The sequence below is a fragment of the Poecilia reticulata genome, chromosome 2, assembly GCF_904066995.2.
Source record: "Poecilia reticulata chromosome 2, P_reticulata-male-v2, whole genome shotgun sequence".
Taxonomy (NCBI): domain Eukaryota; kingdom Metazoa; phylum Chordata; class Actinopteri; order Cyprinodontiformes; family Poeciliidae; genus Poecilia; species Poecilia reticulata.
The window spans coordinates 17,505,267-17,527,132 of record NC_088831.1 but is presented as its reverse complement, the minus strand read 5'-3'; the positions used below and the strand labels follow the sequence as shown (position 1 = coordinate 17,527,132).

Below are 21,866 nucleotides of genomic sequence, written 5' to 3'. Positions count from 1 at the left end.
AAAAATACTGTATAAAAGCAAACGTAACTGAAAATAATAGAAAATAAATTTGACTTCGTAATTTGACGCTTTGAAATTGGTCTGTCTCTTTAATAAGCTCCTGCTCTTTGCGACCTCATCACGACAGTGCCTTCCATTATGCATTTTACCATCATTCTTAAGAGTGTTGGCCTAAGAAGTAGCTTGTATGATTAGCCCAGCAGACTTGCAGGTCCAGCTCTGTTTGCTAACTGCTAGACTAGCTGTTGCTAGTCTAGAGGAGCTAATTGGAGGAGTTCAATGGGAGGGGTGCTCTGTGAGTCAGACTGGCATTTGTTCAGCCACAAATGGCTGAACAAAGATTCATGGATTTCTCAATTGTATGAAGAAATCAAAGAAATACTCCAGGTATATTTTGATGAGAGAACAATTCTATAGCATGATTTAAGGCTCGAAAAAGTCAATTATACATTGTATCCCTCCTTTAGAGCGTGTAAGGAATAAAAACAATGTCTGCTTGGGAATGCACTTTGCACACTAAAATTCTTTTTTTCCCAACATGTTGTTTTTCTGATTAAATAAGACATATTTATTTCATAAATGAATGGTGTTTTACCTATTTTTCTATGAATGCTGACATAGGATAGGTTTTATATTAAAAATGCAATGTCAAAAGTGCCATCTGCTCCATTCCAGGTGTTGTCCTGAAAAATGAATGTGATCTCAATGACCGAAACATGTGATGTCCTCTGCAGAGAAATCACATTTTAATTGTTTGAATCATCAGCTTGAATATTACCTTTCTAAAATAATGGCCTATGATCTTTTTTGGCCCAAAGTGATTTTGGCCACACACAAAAAAATCACTTATGGCAAAAAACAAACAAACAAACAAACAAACAAAAAAGTCTTAGGCCATTATTTTTAGTATTAAATTTTATATTAAACAAACACAATTTTGTCATTTAATCTAAACATCTATTCAAATTTCATATAGTATGTGTTATAAATCAAACTATTTTGTTTCGAACAGTCATTACTGCTGTTGCTCTAAACACACTTTGTTTAACTGGACCAAAGGTAAAAATGGCTCTCAGAGTTGTTGAGGTTGCTGACCCCTGGTCTCGTGTGCTACAGAACAAACAGGATTTTATTGAAGATGACGAGAAACAAGGTTCATGCTGGACTCCCGCAGGTTTTGAAGTTGTTTGATTCAGCTTTCGTTCAAGTAGAAATACACTGCTGATTAACACACAGTCGACAAAACAAGCAAATTTATGTCTGACATGAGTTCATCACACAAACAGCAAACCCTCCCATTATTTTGACCTTTAAACAAAAGCTCCATCACTAAAATAGTTCTAAATGTGCCCTGAAAACCACTGCATCTGCTGAGACTAAGCTTTTCTTTTAAAAAAGAAAACAGAATAACTGATTTTCAGCAGCAATCAAAAAAGGTTCAGGGTGTCTAAGAGGTTAAAGTTATGTTGTCACCAGTGTAAAGCTTACTTAACATCAGCAGCAGTTTTGTGTGTTAGTGTATGTGCTTACAGTGAAGAGAAGATTTTTACACTGTGGTGTTGTGACACCATTTATCTCCAGCACTTTATAATGAATTACAGAATTTATATATATATATATATATATATATAAAAAAGAATAACAGGATGTTAGTCCTCCATCAATGTATCATATTATCATATATATGTTATTGATATAGATTAAGGAACTAAGCAATTTTTCTGCATGCACTGATGACATCCAGAAATGGGTAATAACTAGTTACATTTACTCAGTTACATTTACTTGAGTAACTTTATTGAAAAAATTTACTTTTAGGAGTAGTTTTGCTACACCATACTTTTTAATTTTACTTGAGTAATATTATCACTACTCTTACTTGAGTGAAACGTCTGGATACTTTACTCTTAGTATAATTTCAAGCATTTGCAAGGGTTTCTTGAAATTTGCTGTAATGCAGACCACTACAGGAGATACTTCCTGCCCACAGCCATCAATATCTACAACAACTCTTCGAGGGACATTGAATAATATGAGCTACAACAGAAATTAATGTCCCTGCTTTAGGATAAATAAAGTATTTTTCAATTGAATTCGATTTGAAGTGAATGTGTCAGTAGTACCCAACTAAAGCCAGTAAATGGTAAGCGGATACGAAGGTGGGAAAAGTTTTTTGTCTTGTAATTAGGCTTAAGAAAGTTGCGTATTCTCGCGTTTTAACTGAAAACAGTGAACCTGCTTGAACCTGCGTGAGAAGACGCTGAAACCGGAGCCAGCATCTCGTGACTCTCGGGTACGCGCTTAGGCGCGTGCTCAAACGTCACTACCAGTGGGTTAACCGACCAATGAAAGCGTTCAGTGCATACGGATCGACCAATAGCAAAGATGAAGGGAGGTGACGTCAACGTGGCTAGCATACCACCGCTGTATGCCTGTGAACTTGTCGCAGCAGGCGAAAGAAGAAACCGTCAAAGAAAGAAGATGGCGAGAGGCGGCCGCAGCTTACGGAGAGTAGCACAGTACCTGAAGCAGTTACCGAGTACAGCGAGCCGGGAAATCCAGGCCAGGAATAATGTCAGGTAAAGAAGTAGCCTGTTTGCTTTCGACTAAACCTGGAAGGTTTTGGGGAGAAACACCCAAGGCTCCCAGTACACACAGACAGCAACCGGAGCCGTAGCGAACTTACTCCGTTCACGTTGGGGGACAAAAAGTTTGGTTTATTGATAACTAAATGTGCAAGAATTTAAGTAACTACCCTATTTTTAAAGTTAATCTTTAAATGGCTGTATCTGATAAGAAGAACCTCGTTTTTTTTTTTCAAAGACTGAAATGTCAGGGGCGTTGCTAGGGGAAAAGCCGATTTGGGCTGGGGTCTACAAATATTCTAATCAGTCACTAGTACTTTGGCTATAAGCTACATTTAGTCCCACAGATCCCGTATGTATCATAATGTGATAACTTGCTGCTTCTCGCACAAAATTTGCCCACTGTCACTTTGTTGCTGTTCAACACTAAAACCAAAATAAGTCAGGAAAAACACTGATACTGTGATTCCTGTTTCAGCCTGGATTGTCAGGAATTAATTAATGCTAATCTATTAATGACACCAGCAAAAAAGTTACTTGCCCTCGGATGCGATTTAAATCTCGACTTGGTCTAGAATGTAGACCAAGTCAGTGTCAAGATCACCTGGATCACAAAATATTCCTGTCTTTAATAGACACTAATTCAAGCAGTATATTCTCTATTGGAAAGTTATTACAGATTTCCTTATAAGTCTGTGATGATATAGGTATGGTTTTTAGCTTTCCCTTTTTTAGTAAAAACCACAGAACAAGGGGTCAGCTGTCTCATGTTCCAGGTACAGGTGAACTGGCTCCTGTTGAAGGTCTGCATTAGGAACAGGTGGTCCACGCGACACGCATGACGAACAGCCACTTTTATCTACTGGTGACATAATGTTATGTCAGCCCATAAAGTTATAATTGGATATCTATTTATTTTTTTAAGCTATTATGTAAGAGGTATGTGCAGGGGTGCAGCTCTGTAGAACCTAATGCCACAGATTATCTTTTTAATACATAAAGCCTTGAGGATATGAGGTTGCTCTGGTTTTGGATTACATTGTGATTTTAGTTTTGGAGTATTTGTATGTTTTGCATTCCTGTGACCTTTTCAGTGTTTCTAAGTCTCATTTTCCTCTCTGTGTTCATTCTGTTCCCGTTTCTTTGTGTTTTAATAGTCTTTGTGTCTGTGTTGCACAATATATTGGCATTGACATCGGTGTCTGCCGATGTTAGTTTTTTTTTTTTTTTTTTACCACATCAGTATCCATCTGATAAATAAATGTGCCAGTATTAACAAATGTTTCTGTTTCTGATGGCAGAGGGGGCTCGGTCGTGTGGTATTTGTTTGGTCATGGGTACTGGAAGATATTTTAAATATCCAAAATAAAACAGTGTTTTAAATAAATAAAAAGAAAATGAAAACCATACAAACCCTTAATATATATTATATAACAGATTATTAGTTTCTATAAATGAAAAAATTGGCTTAAAAATATTAATGATCAGAAAGGAAATTATCAAGCTTATTGTGATTTATTGATTATTGTGACAGGCTTGACATTAGCAAGGCTGACTGCTGATAGAAGAAGCTAAAGTCAGCTTGAAATGCCTCCTCTGATCATTTTGTTTTTGTCTGCAACAGTTAAACTTTGCTTCACAATGAATAGTCCTTTAACAAACACAGCATCATATTGACTGCTCTTTATTTCAGTAATAAATGACTGTTCACTGCAGGAAGGCTAGAAAATATTTTCAATTCTATTCTATTTTCTTCTTTTATTCTACTCTTGAAATTAGGCTTAAATCAATATTGACATATTAAAGTTTTCCTTGTGTCGTTTGCACCATTCTGATAAGATAGTAGACATTCATAAATGTTTCTAAGTGTTTTGGAGAGTCCTGCACAAACCCTCTGCCTCCAGGGGGCAGGGAAACATCTAGTGCCAGGGACATCGTGGAGCAACTATTGGGTCGACCGCCAGGCATGTCGAGCCAACGAAAGCAGCCAGCCCCGTCCCTCAGCGGTGACCAATCACAGGCAGCAGCCCCGCAGGCCGCCGCTGTCACGGTAGCAGGACCCCATTTAAGGTGCAAGCTCAGGGCTGCAGTGTAGCTTACAAGCCAGCGTGTTCCCCCTGAGGATTAACAGAGTCCTCATTCATGCCGTCAGGACGGATCTGGGTCAGACCTGTTCACTTGATCCCAGGAGCGCTGGAGCAGAAACTCCAGCTGTGATAACTGATCAGTCATTTATTAATTAATTGGTTTCAAATTTCAACTCTTTTCTTTTTTTTTTGCTGTTTAAATTGATTTAATCAAAATCAGAAACACCTTTTCAGAACAGCTTCTAATGTTTTACATTCGTATTGTGTGTTTTTACTGTATTTTTTTCTTTTAAGATTTAGTTGGATGTACTCAAGTGTTTTCAATTTTGCATTAATTCCTGTAGAGTTTTTAGAACAGTGCAATGCAAATAAAACGTATTACTATTATTATAAATACATTATTTTAGCTTTACATTTGTGTTTCTAAATTGCCACACCTGTATGGCAAACATATCAGGAGAGAACATTTCTAAACGTTTGAGTGAGAGAGCAGTCACTGACAAACTGTGCTTCACTGATTTAAAACAATAAAATGATTTGGAATTGACATTTTAATCCCCATCCATCTGTAGAGCCTGATTTTAGTGATTAGTCCTATTTTAATGGTCATCATAACTACTTGTAAACCTCAGCCTTCATGCAAACTGTCTCAGCTGCCTCAGACTGCACTGAATCTATAGCAAGTTCTTGAATGTGTCTGCAGAAAATTATCCAATGATTAAAATGGCTGGTAATCAATCTTTATTCAAATAATCGGTTATTGATCAAACTCTAATTCTCAAACATATAAAAATTTCATCCCAGAGTTACTCATCTAACACGGCTTTAAACTGATTTTGACCACTGATAACTTTAACTTAACCTGGCTTATATTCCAACTGCAGCCTAACCATCAGCCCAGTTCTGGACTTTCTGTCCTCAGGAAAAGCTCAGGTGACCAGAACTGCCTGGAAAAGTGTGGCTCCATGGTCATGCAGGTCTCATAAAGCTCATTGTAAAGCGTGACCTTGGCCTTGTTGCATTACAGAGGGTTTCCACATCCGCCTGGATGTTAAATCCTTCAACTAGACGAGGACAAAGGACAAATCTAATGAAGCAGCTTCGTTTGTAGTTCTGCTGCTGTAGAATAAAGCAACTCCACCTAATTTTTTTTATATATATATATATATATCACTTATTGCATTACCTTGCAGTTGCTGCGTAATAATGTGTATATTTACTGTCATTGAGAACACAGATCAGACAGTCAGAAGTAGGCCTGTCACAATAAACGGTAAATCATGATGAACTAAAACAAACTCAATAATTTTCATTTGCTTGATTTATTGTTTTTCTTTTTTTTCTCTCTCTTTCTACCAAAACTGGTCTTCAGTCTGTTGCTTTGGTCTCAACTATCCCTTGTTTTGAAAGACAATTTTGTCAACAGACTTCAGAATTCATTTTATTTGTTGTTTCTGTTGTTTTGTTTTATTTTGGATATTTAAAATGTCTTCCACGTTCACTGTTTAAATGTTCATCAAAATTTAAAGCTTATTGATCTTTGAGAATGTGCTCTTACATTGTTCTTCCATTATTACTGTTATATTGTCTCAAAACAACAATGTTATCATTTATCACAATAAGTTCTGGGACAATTTATCGTTTGGCAGAATTTGTTATTTTGACAGGTCAGAAGTAAACGTTGCTGAGTCGGAGAGCTCAGAACAGTTGCTTGAAATTTTAGCGTTAGAAATGTAGTCAGTGCTGCTTGTCTATTTTAGATACAAGCAGATGAAGTTTTATAATGTTTGTGTTTGATAACTGGTATTTTTTTAAATTTTACTTCTGATTATCATAGATTTTCATTTCCCTTTTAGAAACTGAAAATAAATATCCATGCGTCCAAAAATGTTGGAACCAAAACACACTCCGATAAGGGCGTCCTGTCTCATTTTTTTTCCACATGACTCTGTAGTTGTCTGTCATTGGTTTCTTGTGTATGGAAACACAAACCTTAGAGAACGGTGGCGGTCAGTGGGGGAAACTTCTTCCTGTGATGCATTCACTTCCTGTCCTGTCGGACGTTTATTTCTGGAGGCGCGGCAGCTTCCTAGAAAACAGCCTGTGGAGCCAGAGAGTTCCTGCTGATTTATAGCGACAGCCCACCAGGCAAATGTCTGGACTTCACAGGGCTGTGTGATAATACTCCATTTGCATTCAGTCGTTTGTGCCTCTACATTAAACTTATGATATATTTATACTGCAATATTTATAACACTTTTTAAAAAAGAAAAATATGTAGTTTTATTTTTGATGCATTGAAAAAGAGAGGATAAACTCCTGCGTATTGAGTAGTAGAACAAGATAATCATTTGCCGTTCTGGTCACCACATTGAATTCAGAGTGTTGTGTTGCTTTGTAAACTTCAGCAACTGGCAATAAATACGACTGATCACTAATCATTGCCAGTCATAGAAAAACTGGAAAATTCCAGAGTCTGGCACATCAGACACTGACGAACCATTCAGTGTCTGATTGGTTTGTCTTACTTTCAACCTCCTTCCTGGGTGAATCCCGTCTCTGCACTCGGTGGCCAAAGGCCTCTTCCTGAATTCAGATTTCCTTTGATTTGGACCAGGTGCAGCAGCTTCCCAGCACATCTCTGTGATCTAAACCTGAGCTCCAAATCCTCTAGTATCAGAGGCAGAACTGGAAAAATGTTGGCTTGATTCGGATGCCAGACTGTGTCTGAGAAATGGCCTCATCTGATCACTTTGTCCCCAGAAGTGATCCCTATTGAAGCCTGCTGGTATTTGTCGACATCATCATATCAAAGTCCGCAAACTCTGACTTAAAGTTGACCTTTTTCTTTCAGACACGCTGCACTGTGGCTGTTTATCCCTCAGCTAGACTGACTTTAGATCATTAAGGATCTGCTGTCTCCCATGGCAGAGAGCAACGTTTCCATTAAAATGTGCCGCAAATATTTGGCTATTTTCGGCTAGTGTTGAAAAAACACTATTTCGCAATTGGGGTGTTTACATCAAATAAAAAATGAGATTAAAATTAAACGTGCATGAACTTGTTCACACGATGAGACATTCAAATTCATGGCAGATCATAACTCAGTCATGGCGCAGCAGCTGTCAGAGGAGACGTGTTATTCAGATGTTGCCGTGGCTACATGTGCAGAGTTTTGGGAAATTGTAAACTGGAAAAAAAAAAAAAAAAAAAATCATCCTCCTGCAACTTTTTATCATCATGTGACTCATGTGAAGCGATGAAAGTGTTTCCATTGCAGTTCTGTGAAATGTGTGAATATTTTGATACTTCCGAAAGAACACCTCAACTTGGTGCAAAAAACGTTTTAAAGAAAAACTTTTATTTTTTTTCCGAAATTGGCGTGGATCCTTTAAGCTAATTTATTTTTGTATTTTCAAGTTGTGCACTTTAATGCCTAGTGAACATGCGGTGATGCTCTTCTATCAGCTCTGGTCTGGAGTCGAGTGTTTGCCGCCCTGTCTCTGCTGACTTACTGATTTATCTGGGGTCGTGTCGAGGACCAATCGAACAAGGTTTCCAAACTGAAAGTGTCTCTTAGTCTACAAGCCTCACTTTCTGTTCCTCTCTCTGTTTGCCGACCAGATACCTGTCGTCATGTGGCATCCTGATGACGCGCATGCCTCCTCTGCTGGGCGGAGCCATGTCCGGTCGGCCCATCGTCCTGCCGGCACGCAGCTTCTTCAACTTCACCGACTCTTTCTCCAAGAGGAAGGAGTACTCAGAGAGACGCATCATCGGGTGCGTTAGCGCCGCTTACCAGCTGCTTTCATTGACTCTTTGTGTGTCTCTTTTATTGAGTGGTAGTTTCTTACTCTGTTGTAAGATCTTATTTTCTGCTGTCAGATCAGCTGCAGACGGACCTGATTTGGAACTTGACCGAATTTGCAATGTCTAAAGTATCGGAATGATGTGGAAGGAGGTGGGGAGCTCAGTATTTTTACAGATTATCTGTTTTAGACAGTTTCACCAAATATGTCAGTTTTTTTTTTTTACTAAAAGTTACATGCAGCTTTACCATGAAATTAGAAGTCATCATTAGCAGTTACATCACTGCTAATGTTCTTTCCTGCAGAACTGGCTCAGGTTCTGGTACCGAAGCGTACCATCTGCTGCTTCTCTCTCATTTCCAGCTGTGCACTGCCTGTCAGCAGGCTGAAGGAGGGCAACCAATCTCTTCTTTCTTCCAAAAACCCAGTTCAGCGGTTAAAATGTTGTTCCTACCACCTTTTTCTACTCCAAGAACCACGTCGTGCTAGTTAAGGAAACCTCTGACTAGGTGCTGCTCTGAAGGTCGGGCCAGGATGATTCCAGGGAAGAGGGCGGAAACGGAGAACATAAGCAACCGTCCATTGCTAGGTTTGCACGCTAGTTGTTTTTTTTTTGTGAGGAACAATTCATTCATTAGAGAAAGTGCAGCTCGGCTTTAAACAAAGAAAAACATTTCAACTCACTGAAACGCAGATTGTGGAGAAAAACCTGAAAAACAGCATCTGCTCACAGTAAGCAGAAACTTCAGTGCCTTGAGGACGTCCACAGGCTCTTTATGGCTCTTAATGAGCGCGATGAATTCAGATCTCAGCGGGAGCCTCGCCGTTGTGTTCTGGCCCCGCTTAAAGGGGCAGAAGTGTTTTCTTTAAGTCAGTCGTACATCCTTTTTTGGTAAAAGCAGCGTTTTACGGAATGCATTGTTCTCCGGATGTTGCTTCCTCAGAGTAACACCGACAGACACACTGCCCCTCATATGGAGCAGATTAAGTTTGGTTTCACACTGTCAGAAAACAGAGAACACAATCCCGTCTTTGTGTCTCAATCTGCAACAAAATGAAAGTCTTCTCTGCGAGATCAGTGTGAGGCCCAGGAAGGAAAGGGATGGAAATTTGGAAAGCTTACTGACGACGGAGCTGAAATATGAGTTAATGATTGTTTGGGTAATCAATTATTCCTTTAATTCTGACCAATAATCGATTAATCGGATTGAAGATTTTGCACTTTCTTCAGATTTCTTAATTTAATCATTTAAGTCTATTTTGCATAATATTAAAAATGCAAGGAAGCAAATAATTCAATTTCTTTTTTAAATGGCAAAGTATTTTTTTATTGCCAAAAATGGAACAACAAAGCATTTCTCTAGTAAATGCTTGATTATTTGTAGCAAAGAATGCATCTGCAGCATCTGTCACTACTTCTGACAGCAGCGTGAAAAGCTCAGCCCTTTCTGACACATTTAGGGCTGAAACAATTAATCACATTAATCATGATTAGTCAGTTATTGAAAAAAAATTGTCAATTAATAAAGTAACCGTTTAATAATTAAATTATAGTCTAACAGGCCATTTTCTGAAAGAACATCACAGTCAGAGCAGCAATTAATCCAAAACTGTCAGAAAAATACACACATTTACCTTTAAGAAGAAAAACCTCCTTCATCTAAAGAGAAGGATTGTTCGATACAAATAATCAAGCGTATGCTGATGTAACACTCTTATTGCACTTTAGGCACATAGTTTATTATCTTGCTATAAAAAGGCTCGAGTGGTTAAATAAAAAGTCTGCAGAATTTGAATTGTTACAGTGTAGGGCTGATCTGATGATGATTTTTTGGATTAACCACCAAAAGGAACTAAAGAGATTTTTTTTTTAAAGAGCTAAAACGGTCTATGGAGAGTTCTGGCTACAACAGATTTACAGACAAAGAAGTTGTCTGTTTTTTTTTTTTTTTTTTACATCTTGAATGTAAAACGTATTTAGTCTTTCTACAGTTTTGTCTTAGTTAATGCTCTGACTGTGTTGTTCTTTCAGCAAATAGCCTTTTTTAGAGTCTGTATACTCCAGTTAATCATTTGACAAATATTTCAATAATTGATTAATCTTGATTAATCTGATTAATCGTTTCAGCCCTGTTCAGAGCTGTTTTGCTCTGTCATTGCCGTCCTTCGCAGGTCGAACTTTCATACTTTAAGTACCCAGAATGCCTCTCTGTCCACATGTATGAGTGACGCACTAAGTGTTCCACACAGAGTCATAATCACTAAATCTGCAGGTATAAATAGACACCAGAAGGTTCCAGCTATTCCCCCCCGCCCCCCCAGCTGGAGCTGGACATTGTCTCTGCGTGTCCCTCACTCTGCACGTCTTAGCTCTATTCCAGAGCTTCACAATCATCACATCTGATCTTAATTTAATCATTTCTTCTTTTTTTTTCTTCTTTTTTACCCCTGACTGACGTCTTCTCTCGCCTCAGGCATGGGTTCTGCGTCGTCCCGTCCTGTTGGGTGTTGCGTCACATGAACCGGCCACTGACCTTCACTCCCCTCCCTGTTCTGCAGGTATTCCATGCAGGAAATCTATGACGTCGTGGCACAGGTGGAAAACTACCGCCACTTCGTTCCCTGGTGTAAGAAGTCGGACGTTGTGTTCAGCCGCTCCGGCTTCTGCAAGGCCAAGCTGATGGTGGGCTTCCCCCCTGTGGTGGAGAACTATACCTCCCTCATCACGACGGTGCGACCCCACCTGGTCAAGGTAACGCACAAGCATACATGGCCCAAATACAGCGCTTTGTAAAAGTATTTACACCCTTTCATTCACCTGGATGTACGTTAGACGTTTTTTGTTCTAAATTAACACAGAAATATGAAGTCATAGGAAAATGACACTGGTTGCCAGTATGATAAAAAAAATAAAAATAAAAAATCTGAAAAGTGTGGCATACATTTATATTTACACTACATCTGGTTTCACCTCAATATAACTGCAGCTGTTCTCTGAAGGCCCCGGAGGCTTATTAGAGAATATTGGCCAACAAACAGCATGGAGACTTCAAGGGGTATGAAAACTTTTGCAGTGGACTGGGTTTGAGTTGGGGTTTACAATATACTGCAAGTATCGTTATCGCAATATCATTGTGCGCGATATTTATATCGCAAAGGACTGGAGAGCAATAGTTGTTGGCTAATATAGCTTATGACTTCTAAGTTGTATTTTTTTATTCTAATGCAATATTTAGCCAGTAGGACAAAGTCTCATGTTAGCAACAGTTTTCACGTGATAGAAATTACATGCTAACGGTCACATAGAGCAGGAAGCACAGACTGGAGAGAAGAAGGCAAGCAAATATTGTGATATTTCTAATGCTCTGTTTTTGAGCATGTACATGAATGAGTGCAAGTGATTTGACATATTTTGTTATGGCTTAAATCAGTTTTTTTCCACAATGTGAGGGAAAATAATGGAAGAAATTTGCATTTTTAAAGAAAAAAAGCAGAGAAATATGATAAAATGCATTAAGATGGGAACATTTGAGGCAGGTGTTTGTCAGAAACCTGTTACAACTTGCTGAATAAAGTTCCCACACTGTTCCACATCTAAAGTATGTTTAATATTCAGCCTAGTCATAAGTTCAGCTTTTTAGAGGGCTTTCAGAACCGACACCAATAATAAAACAGAATAGAAGTAGCCTTTGTTTTCCCTCAGTGGGGAAATTCAGGGAAAAAAATCTAAAAGCAGAAGTAACAATGACAGACTGTACAGTAAGGACACGTTTACAGCATAAGAAAAAGTTACTGTACAGTTATACAACATATACTCTAATTTTAAGAAATCTTGAGTTGGATCGTTTAAAACATCTACAAAATGTTGCCAAGCAGCAGCTGTTTAAACAGTTCAATATGGGCTGTAGTTGGTGTTATCCTCTGATCATTTTGGGGGGATAGAGGCTGAAAAAGCAGATCAGTAATGGAGAAGTTTACCATGACAGGTGAACTTTAAACAGAATTTTTGGCAGATTTTTATTTATTGTCTTTAAACGTTTCCTGTTTCCCCCCCTGCCTCTGTGGAACCTCACACATCAGCTTCTATAGAAAACCAACCCGTTCCACTCGTGCTCAGACTTGAACTGCCTCTGTCAGGTTGACTCAGCGATTTGAATGTTTTGGGGAAACTTGCAACTTCATCCTTCTGTAGCATTTTTAAAAACCTCAAGTCAGAAGTATTTTTTTTTTTTAAGCTTGTTGAGAGGAGCAACGTTTTCATTTAAAACGGTGCACATTCCCCAGCTTTAGGCTAAGGTCCTTATTTAGGGAGCATTTACACAACAACAATCCAACAAAAACGGAAGTTTTGTTCCGTTTTTGTTGGATCGTTTACACGAAAACGTTCTAATTACGATCTGTGTTTACACAGTAACGGTACACATCGAAAACGTGTAATGCTCTCGCTGCGCCTAGTTGGTGCTAGGTTCTTTGAAACTTTGAAAGTGCACATGTGTTTAAAAAAAAGTTGTACTTGAAGGCATGTGGATTCGCGTTTTCCCATCAGGCACCGTTCCTCCATAGATTGGAGAAAACACGCATTGTGGGTCTGATTAGGGCCATGCAGTTGAAAAGGGATAACTTGCTGAAACACCTTGTTTAGCTTCACAGTGTCTTAGCGGCCCCGGACTGGAAGGTTATTGTTTTACCTTGGAATGGCCAACAGTCTGTTATCCTAATCAATTGATAAATAGAGTTCCGCACGTCCCATATCCGTGTCCTCGTCACCTTTTTCAGTGACAGAGGACACCTGAAAAAAACTTGTTTAAACAGTTAAAACAGTTTAATCCGTTGCAACAAATGTAACCTGTTTCCGAGCCGCCTTCAACGCACATGAAAGCTGAGACGCTCGCACTGGGTTACACCTGTGAGCACGAAGGAACCTGATGCTGCTGCGCATGTGTTTAGAATCATGCAGCAACCCAGCAAAACGCAAATAACTGCACAGTTTTTCCCCAACTAACCGACTGAGTTGAGTAAAGCTGTGGATGCAGGTGATGATAGCGAAAAGATGATTAGCTAATATCAAAACAGCACCTTAAGCGTGTTAACAAGTAGCCTGTAGGATACTGATGTTGTTGTCTATGTTCAGCTACGTAGATTCATTTTGCCCCCCCAAAATAAGTCGGTGCCCCCCCCTGTTAAACTTGTCTGGACCGGCTGGTCCGTATCTCTAAATAAGGCCTAACAAGCAGCCGTGACTTGCCACCTGGGTGCGAGCGGTGAAGAGACCTGAGGAACCGATCTGATGGAAAAGTTACACCAGCATTGGATAGTTCTTCTTCTTCTTGGATGTAGAAACCTATGTTGCGTCATATCATGAGCTGGGATCCTGGAAGAAAAGATCCTTTTCTGTTTACACGACAACGGAAAACGGCACGTTTCAGAAACATCGCACTCTGGAACCCGTTTTCAATCTGTGCCGTTGTCAGAGAAAACATTCGGTGGTTTCGTGTAAATGCACACTACAAACGCAACAAAACTCTTCAGTTTTCCCCCGAAATTGTTGTCGTGTAAACGGGCCTTAGCAACAAAGTCTTTGAAAGAATTTGAAATGGAAAGAATGAAGTTCTTCTCATCCTCCAGAGCAGATCAGGTGGAAATTCACAACCTGAGCCACCTGTCTGACATTAGGAGAGGGTTGAAAAGGTTTTTAATACTCAGAAGTGGCTGAAACCTTCAGTTTTTGTTGAGCAGCTCGTGTTCATTTCATGACCCGCTCTGTGATCCCGACACAACCACTTCAGATCTGTTCCACACTCACCAGGGGGAAAGATTAGGAGGGGAAAGGAATAGTCAAAGAGAGCTGACGATGAGCTGTCTGAAGTCTCAGAACTGGATGTTCTTTTATTTATTTCTTTGCTGAATAAACAGTTTCTACTCACCAATTGATAACAAAGCGGAGGGTTAATATTCCTTTCATTCCCATAAGAGCAAAAACACACTGTATGGAGTTTCATGTAAACCTATTGACATTTTCATTTCATTTCTCAGTTTTATTTAAACCTCACATTGGTTCATTTTCATAAGCTGCCTGCTATTAATGGGATCAGAGTCCAGCTACAGAGCAGAAGGTCCAAACGGTTCTTCAACATGGACCAGAAAGAACTCAGGAGCCATGTTGTTTCTCCAACTTAAAATGCAAAATAATTTTTATAGTTTGTTTTTAGATGCTCAGGAATAAATTAAATGTGCAATATTTTAATGACACAAAGTATCAGCCTTTTTCTTTTCTTTTCCAGTTTGTTCAGTCTAGAAAACCTTTGTCTAATGATGGCAACTAAAAGGATAACTTTCTTTTTTGTAAGCGAAAAGTTGCCGGATGTTTGCAGCCCTACTTTATGAAATTAGAATTAATAGAACATACAGCTATTAAGAGAAGAATACTTTGCATTAAACAACAATTCAGTTTAAAACAATGCTAAAAGTCAATCTGGACAGCCAAGTCTGGACCATTCCTAAGCTGCAGTCGGGGGCCAGGCAGAATTAGAGCCACGTTTTGGACACAGGTTGGAATCGACCAGTTTTTCCTCTGATCAGCCAATCAGATGAGTTTTTTTTTTTTTTTTTTACTATATTATTAAATGAATGAAAACTGTTATTGTTCCATAAACGCATGTACTTTGATGCACGTTTGTGTTCAGATAGTGGTCGAAATGCATAAATGGAGCATTTCCTAGGAAATAAAACCAGTTGAAATTGGAATCATTAGTCCAGGACTGAAAATGAATCGGTTTGGACTCGGGACTTTCATTTACATACTTCTGGAGAACATCTGGGGACTACTCTGGTATTTTTCTTTTCTATATTTAAACATAACTCTGACATTAGCTGGAAAAGTAACCCAACCCGACCCTTTTTAAGCTGATTGGCTTTGGAGGGCAAAACAAACCCAAGAGACTAAAAGCTGTGAACCACAAAGGACATGATGTTCCTCTGGGCCTGACTGAGCAGCACGTTTCAGGTCGTTCTGTGATTTGTGAGCCCAGGAGTGTTGAGGTCAGAACTAAGAGTGTGGAACCAGCTGCTCCGAACAGCCACACGTCCCTCCCTGGACGGACGGCTGGAGAAAGTTTTAGGTTAAAGGTCAGAGTTTTGGGGCAAAGACACCAGAAGGTTTCAGATTATAAATAAATGAGTGAAGTATCACCCCGTCAGTGGAGGCTTGAAGCCGCCTAAATGAGTTTATGTGTGGGTGTCCTTAGGCGTCCTGTTCAGACGGGAAGCTGTTCAACCACCTGGAGACGGTGTGGCGTTTCAGCCCGGGCCTCCCTGGCTACCCTCGGACCTGCACCGTGGATTTCGCTGTGAGTAAAGTAAACCATTCACACTGAAGTCTGTTGGAGGTTGGCTTTAATTACTACTATTGATGACCCTGCAAAAAAACTGATGGCGTTGCAGCAAAAAATTGTAACTGAGCATCAAGAGTTGCTGTGTGAACGTAACCATAGAGGCATTAGCTGCTTTTCCATTACAAATGTGCAACACTATGTAAATATTACGCTAAAGTTGAAAAAAAAAAGAGACAGTTTCAGACCGTTTCTGTTAAATAAGAAGTGCAATTAAAATCACAGGTGAATAAGTTTGTTGACGCGATGAGTTATTAAAAAACATGAGGTGCCTTCATCGTCCAACTACTTCCTGTTGTCTTCTTCACAGTTTCCACTGTTGATCGTGTGACTCATGAACCAGATAACACCATAGCAGATTTAATAAGCACAGTAGTTATTGCAATAAACAATAATATTGCTGTTTTGAGAGCATTTTTAAGTAACATACTGGTAATTTCTTAATAATGCAAGAGCACATTCTCAAAGATCAATAAACCCTCAATTCTAATGAGCATTTAACAGTGGAACTGGAAGACATTTTAAAATATCCAAAATAAATAAACAAAACAACAGAAACAACAAATACAAATGAATCATAAAGTCTCTCTAAACAAAACTGTCCTTCATAAAAAGAGACCAAAGAACCAGAATAAACTTTTGTCATCTAGATTTTGATAGAAAGAGACAAAATGGAAAAACGATAAATCATGCAGTTTAAAATTATTGAGCTTGTTTTTATTTACTATGGAATTAATTGATTTTCTGTTTACTGGGACAGGCGCACTCGTGATACAGAAGGAAGTGTTTCTATTGCAGTTTTACAAAATAAACCAATTTCAATACAGTAAAAAAAAAAATTAACCACTTCATCCTAGCACTGACATTTTTGTTTAATCAAAAACAAGTATTTTCTGAATTTGGCATGTTTCCATTAAGTAGATTTATTTTCAAAACGTGAAATTGTGGAACTCTCTGGCCAGTGGAAACGCAGCAAGTGTGTTCTGACAATGCAGTTTGCCTGAGATGACATGTTGTGAGAAATGCTTGCTAACTCGACGCTCGCCCCTCCTGTCCAGATCTCCTTCGAGTTCCGCTCCCTCCTCCACTCCCAGCTCGCCAACGTCTTCTTCGACGAGGTGGTGAAGCAGATGGTGTCGGCGTTCGAGCGCCGCGCCTCCACGATACACGGCGCCGAGACGCCCATCCCCCGCGAGCTGATGTTCCACGAGATCCACCACACGTAGCACCCGCCGCCGACCTCCGACCCCCCGTGTCCCCACCCGCCAGCTTCACACGACGCCAAAGAGCCAGAGGACCGCCGCCCCGCGCAGTGCCTTTCCCACAGCAGCGAAGAACCCGTCAGGAAGCGGCTGCCAGCCGTAACCATAGAGACGGAGCAGCCCGCTCGTTTTTTAAAAAGAACATCTGCACCTCCGTTCAAACCGTAATGCTGTCACATCTGACAAAGCACATCAGGAAATCCAGCTGGAGCCACGGAACGGCTAGCATTTTAGCGTTAGCATTTCTTAAAACTTTCTACTGATCGTCAGCTGTTTGTCGAACACTTTTCTACATGAAGTGGCCTTTTTTTCTAGCTGAGCCTTCTCTGGTTCCGGCGTGTCGGACCGGAGGATCTGTTGCTTGTCTTTGTCAAATCTGATTGTAAAAGTCTCCGTTAGAGGAGTTCTGACTAAATCGGCTCGTTGAGAGAAGTTGCGCTGAGCGACGCTAGCCGGGCGTTGGGATTGGTCTGATCGATTGGTTTTTAGGGAAGTTTTTCTATAGTTCACTATGAAGCATTTTCTAATCTCTATTTATATGGAAACTCAAAGGCAAAGAGGAGCATTAGAACATTTCTTTTTAAAAAAGCTAAATGTAAGAGATGTAAAGCAAAAGTGATGAATATAAAAGCTAATATAGTAAGCTAACATATTATATGTAGGAGACATGACAGTTGGTACTGATGCTTGTAAAACGGGGGTGTCCAATGTGAGGCCCGGGGGCCATTTGTCGCCCTTGAAATGCTTCGGTTTGGCCGAACGGTGAAAACTCGTGACTTCTTGACAATTGATGATGAAAAAAAAGTCATAGATTGATTGAATGGAAAAATTTGGAAGTTATGTGTTTTACTTTGAATAAAGCAACAGTCCAAAGCACTTTTAATGTTTTGGATCTTTTAATGATGTACAAATAATAATAAAAAAAGTGTTAGCTAGTAAAAACCAAAAATAAAAATGACAGAGCAGTTTTTCCATTTTTAATCGAATGTTTAAATTTGCCAGTTTTGGCGCCCCGAGGGCAAAAGTTTGGACACCCCTGATGTAAAAAGGTCAATGATTTATAGAGGCGACCGTGCATTAGCAGGGTCCAGGTGAGGCATTCAGGTGCGTCAGGAATCTGGACGCTCCTCTGTGGCCGCTTCAACTTTAAAGGGCACAAAAACAAAATGTGATCCCAAAAGGTCACGCAGTCAGAACACGACCCATGTACTGTACCGTCAGGTCGTTATGGAAACGGTTATTTCACTGTTACGTTCCCGCCTGTCTCGTAGCGTTGCGTTCGCCGTCCTCTCCAACGGAGGATGCCGGAAGTGATTCCGGTAGTTTCGGAATCAGCACGTTTCTCTTCCACGCCTGCTGCAAGGAAAAAAAAATTAAAAATGGCAGATCGGATTTTGAAGGCTCAAGCAGACGAGGAAGGACGAGGAATTTACCCCAAACTTCCTGGAACAAGCATGATCCCAGTTTGTATTTCTGCTGTGGATGTTAGAGAGCCACGGATCAGGCTTTTCCGACTCACAACCATTCCCTGTTTCCTTTGCTTCCTCTGTTTTTGACAAATTCCACTTACAAATATCCATCAAAATCAGGTTTTGTTTTTTTTTTTGTCATTTTTATTTTACTCATTTTTGGTTTGTATCACAAATAAACTCGAGTAAACAAACTGCAACGTCAATCAGGGGGAAAAAATCTAAAATAAAGGTGAAATTACGTAGTTACACAAGACTAGGTCTGACATTTTGGACATAATTCTCAGATTATAATTTATTCTTTCCATTATTTATCTGAAAACATTTTTGACTTTTTTTTGCTGTCATCAATGTATGATGGCATATTAAGAGCATTGTAGGTATAGTAAAAGAAAATGAGATAATTTCTGCCAAAAAACGCAGGAATTTTTTAGATTAATTTCACAAATTTTCTAGAAAAGAACTTGAAAATTTCAGACTTTGAAAAGTCGAAAATTTGTAACTTTTGGAACTCAGAAAATGTCCGAGGCTAATCTAAAAGATTCCAGGGTTCATTAGTAAATTTATTTCTCCTTTTTTCTTCTTATTCCTCTTCTATCTACAATGGCCCTAATATGTCTTGGTACTGATAATAGCAGATATTTCAGGAGCTCAACTCCCAAAATCAGGTTTTATTTTTACGCATATTCAACTCATTAGGAGCTCATCAGTGCATTTTCAGTATTTGATCATTAATCTCAGTGGATCATGTAGAGAACGGACCGTTCTCAGATGGGGGGCGGGACGGCAGCCGGTTCAGACCGGTCCGGATGTTTCCAGCTCACCTCACGTTGGCTGCTGTTTGTTCAGCTTCCACGAACCAGTCAGATGTTCAAGGCTGCAGCGCCTTCAGTCCGGCTCTGCTCGGTAAAACAGAGACACGCTGTCATTAACCTCTGCTCCTCCACGCCCGTTGATGTCTGGAACTGGAACTGAACAGATGACAAACCATGTATGCTATTAATATTATTCAATCAGGAAACGCCTGGTGTATGTTTTCAGAATGATTCACATCAGTGTTAACCGGACAGTTTGTGTGAAGTTGATTCAAAAGGGATGAAACTGAGGAAGGGAAGCCTGATCAGCTGATATGAGAGACTCAAGCTGCTCTCAAATTAAAGCTGCAGTATGTAACGTATTTTTTTAAAAGAAAGCTTTTAAATATTTAATATTAGTACGAGACAACATGGTGACAGTTTTATGTAACTTCTATTAATATTTTATAAGTTACATATTCCAGCTTTAATGACTAAAGGGAAGCATAAAGGAACAGGACGATTAATGTTTATTAGATTTGGAAGTTTGATTTTGTGGTCGTCCCAGCAGGAAGTCGTTTCCATGACAGTCTCAACTGTCCCGCCCACTCTGTGCCTCCAGGCCTGCTGGCTGCGTATTTATCTCCAGTTGTAAAGGAACATCGTCGTCATTATCTCGTATTTATTGTTTAGTTTTACCGATAAATGTTCGTCTTTTTTATTTGTAGCTGATGGTTAACATTTACACAAAGCAAACATTTCAATCCTGAAGGGTAGCTTTTTTTTTTTTTTTACACGTCATCTCCTCTTTGTCAATTTTTTATTTTTATTTTTTTATGATTGCCTTCATTGTTTTATTCAGTTTTATTGTGGCTGGTTGTAAATGTTAACTCAGGCAGCTTCAAGTGTCAGTTTGTAAATATGAGTTTGAACATCCGAGAAAGCTGAACTCTGCTTTTTAGGAGAGGATGGAGACTGGTGTGTGCGTCTTTTTTTTTTTTTCTGGAAAGGTCTTTGTGTGAAAACAATGTCTGTGTTTTCAAAGTCTTCAGACGATGTACCAACTGCATGATGTATAAAGTATTTTTTTCTAAAAAAAAAAAAATATAGAAAAACGACTTCCTGTGGTTTCTTGAAGAGTGACAAAGTTTAATGTACATGTTTCCTGACCTTTGACCTGTTTGAACAGTCAGGTGTTTTTGTTACAGAGAGCCTGAAGCCACTTTCAGATAAAGTGTGTTCACAGAAAAGCAAACTGATAGAAAACCCCCCCGAAGTCATCGCCTGAAGGTTTTATTCTGAAACCAACCAGATGTATTTTAAAACTGAAATGATATCAACTCTTCTTTAGCAGGTTCTGGACTACCAGAGGACAAAGATGGTTCCTTCTTACTGAGACAAGTAAATGCAATATCGCAATAGTATTTTCTGGAGACAAAAACATGAACATCTTTAGCAGTTGACACCAGTGATCTGAGCCTTAAGGTAGAGACAGTACTGTCTGCTGCAGTATTTAAAGTTTCAGTTTTATCTGACTTGAGTTTTCTAAATTCCTACTCAGTTAAAGGGATGGTTTTATGTATTTTAACCACATAAGTGAAACTTTATAGCACAATTGGTTATAAAAATGCTAGAGACAGAGACAACATGGCATAAAAGTGTGCAGTTTGCGTTGAAATTTCTGTATTAAAAATATTTGAATGGTATGACGCAAAACTTACCTCTTTTACATTTGTTAACATTTCTTTACTGAAATAAGTTGGAGTCTGAATGATTTAAATTAACCTATAAAGGAAGCACCAAAATCAAACTTAATATGGACACTGATTTATTAACCCTTCGGAGACAATTGACGCGTATCCGCGTCTTTTTTACATGTCTGATTTGGCGCGTCGTAGCAGCAAGACTCCGCCTCCCCCAGTCTCACTTTCTACTGGTGTTTAAAGTGCACATGTTAAACTACACAACAGTTTTTAAATTGTGTTAATAGGCCAAGTAAAACCGGAGTTATGCTTAAATATGTAAACCATATTTGTTTCAATTAGCGAAATTGTAAAACCCGCTCCGTTCCACAGTGAGACGGAGCTCTCGCAACACAAAGAATACAACAGATCCCCTCACTCGAGCTCACGTATTCAACTGATAAGCATCTGATCACATTTTGTTGCAGATAAACGAAGGTAAGTGACGTAAGTAACGGCGCGAAAAAGTAAAAAAAAAAAAAAAAAAAAAAAAAAAGTAACGCGGGAACGGAGAACAGAAAAAAAGAGAGGCACGTCAACAGATAGTTGTGATATCAGACGATCTACCTCGTAATTTGTATTTCGGACATTGTATTTTGTTTTTTCTGTAAAGAATGATGAGAAGAATGAATGTGGGGCAGGCAGCAAAGCTCTTTTTTGAGCTCTAAGATGAGGGAGACTCGCAGTCTGAGTCTGAAGCAGAGAGCGAGGATTCTGATGACAATGTAGC

The 21,866-nt window shown here is 39.3% G+C and overlaps 1 protein-coding gene across 1 annotated transcript; it reads left to right on the top strand.

Annotated features, from left to right (window-relative positions):
* The first annotated feature begins 2,176 nt into the window (after positions 1-2,176).
* On the top strand, positions 2,177-21,100 carry coq10b (coenzyme Q10B). The gene is made up of 5 exons (XM_081598903.1): positions 2,177-2,579; positions 8,297-8,452; positions 11,041-11,233; positions 15,726-15,827; positions 16,928-21,100. Exons 1-5 carry the CDS (start codon positions 2,386-2,388, stop codon positions 17,093-17,095), a joined length of 813 nt encoding a protein of 270 aa, XP_081455029.1. The 5' UTR covers positions 2,177-2,385; the 3' UTR covers positions 17,096-21,100.
* Positions 21,101-21,866: the final 766 nt, after the last annotated feature.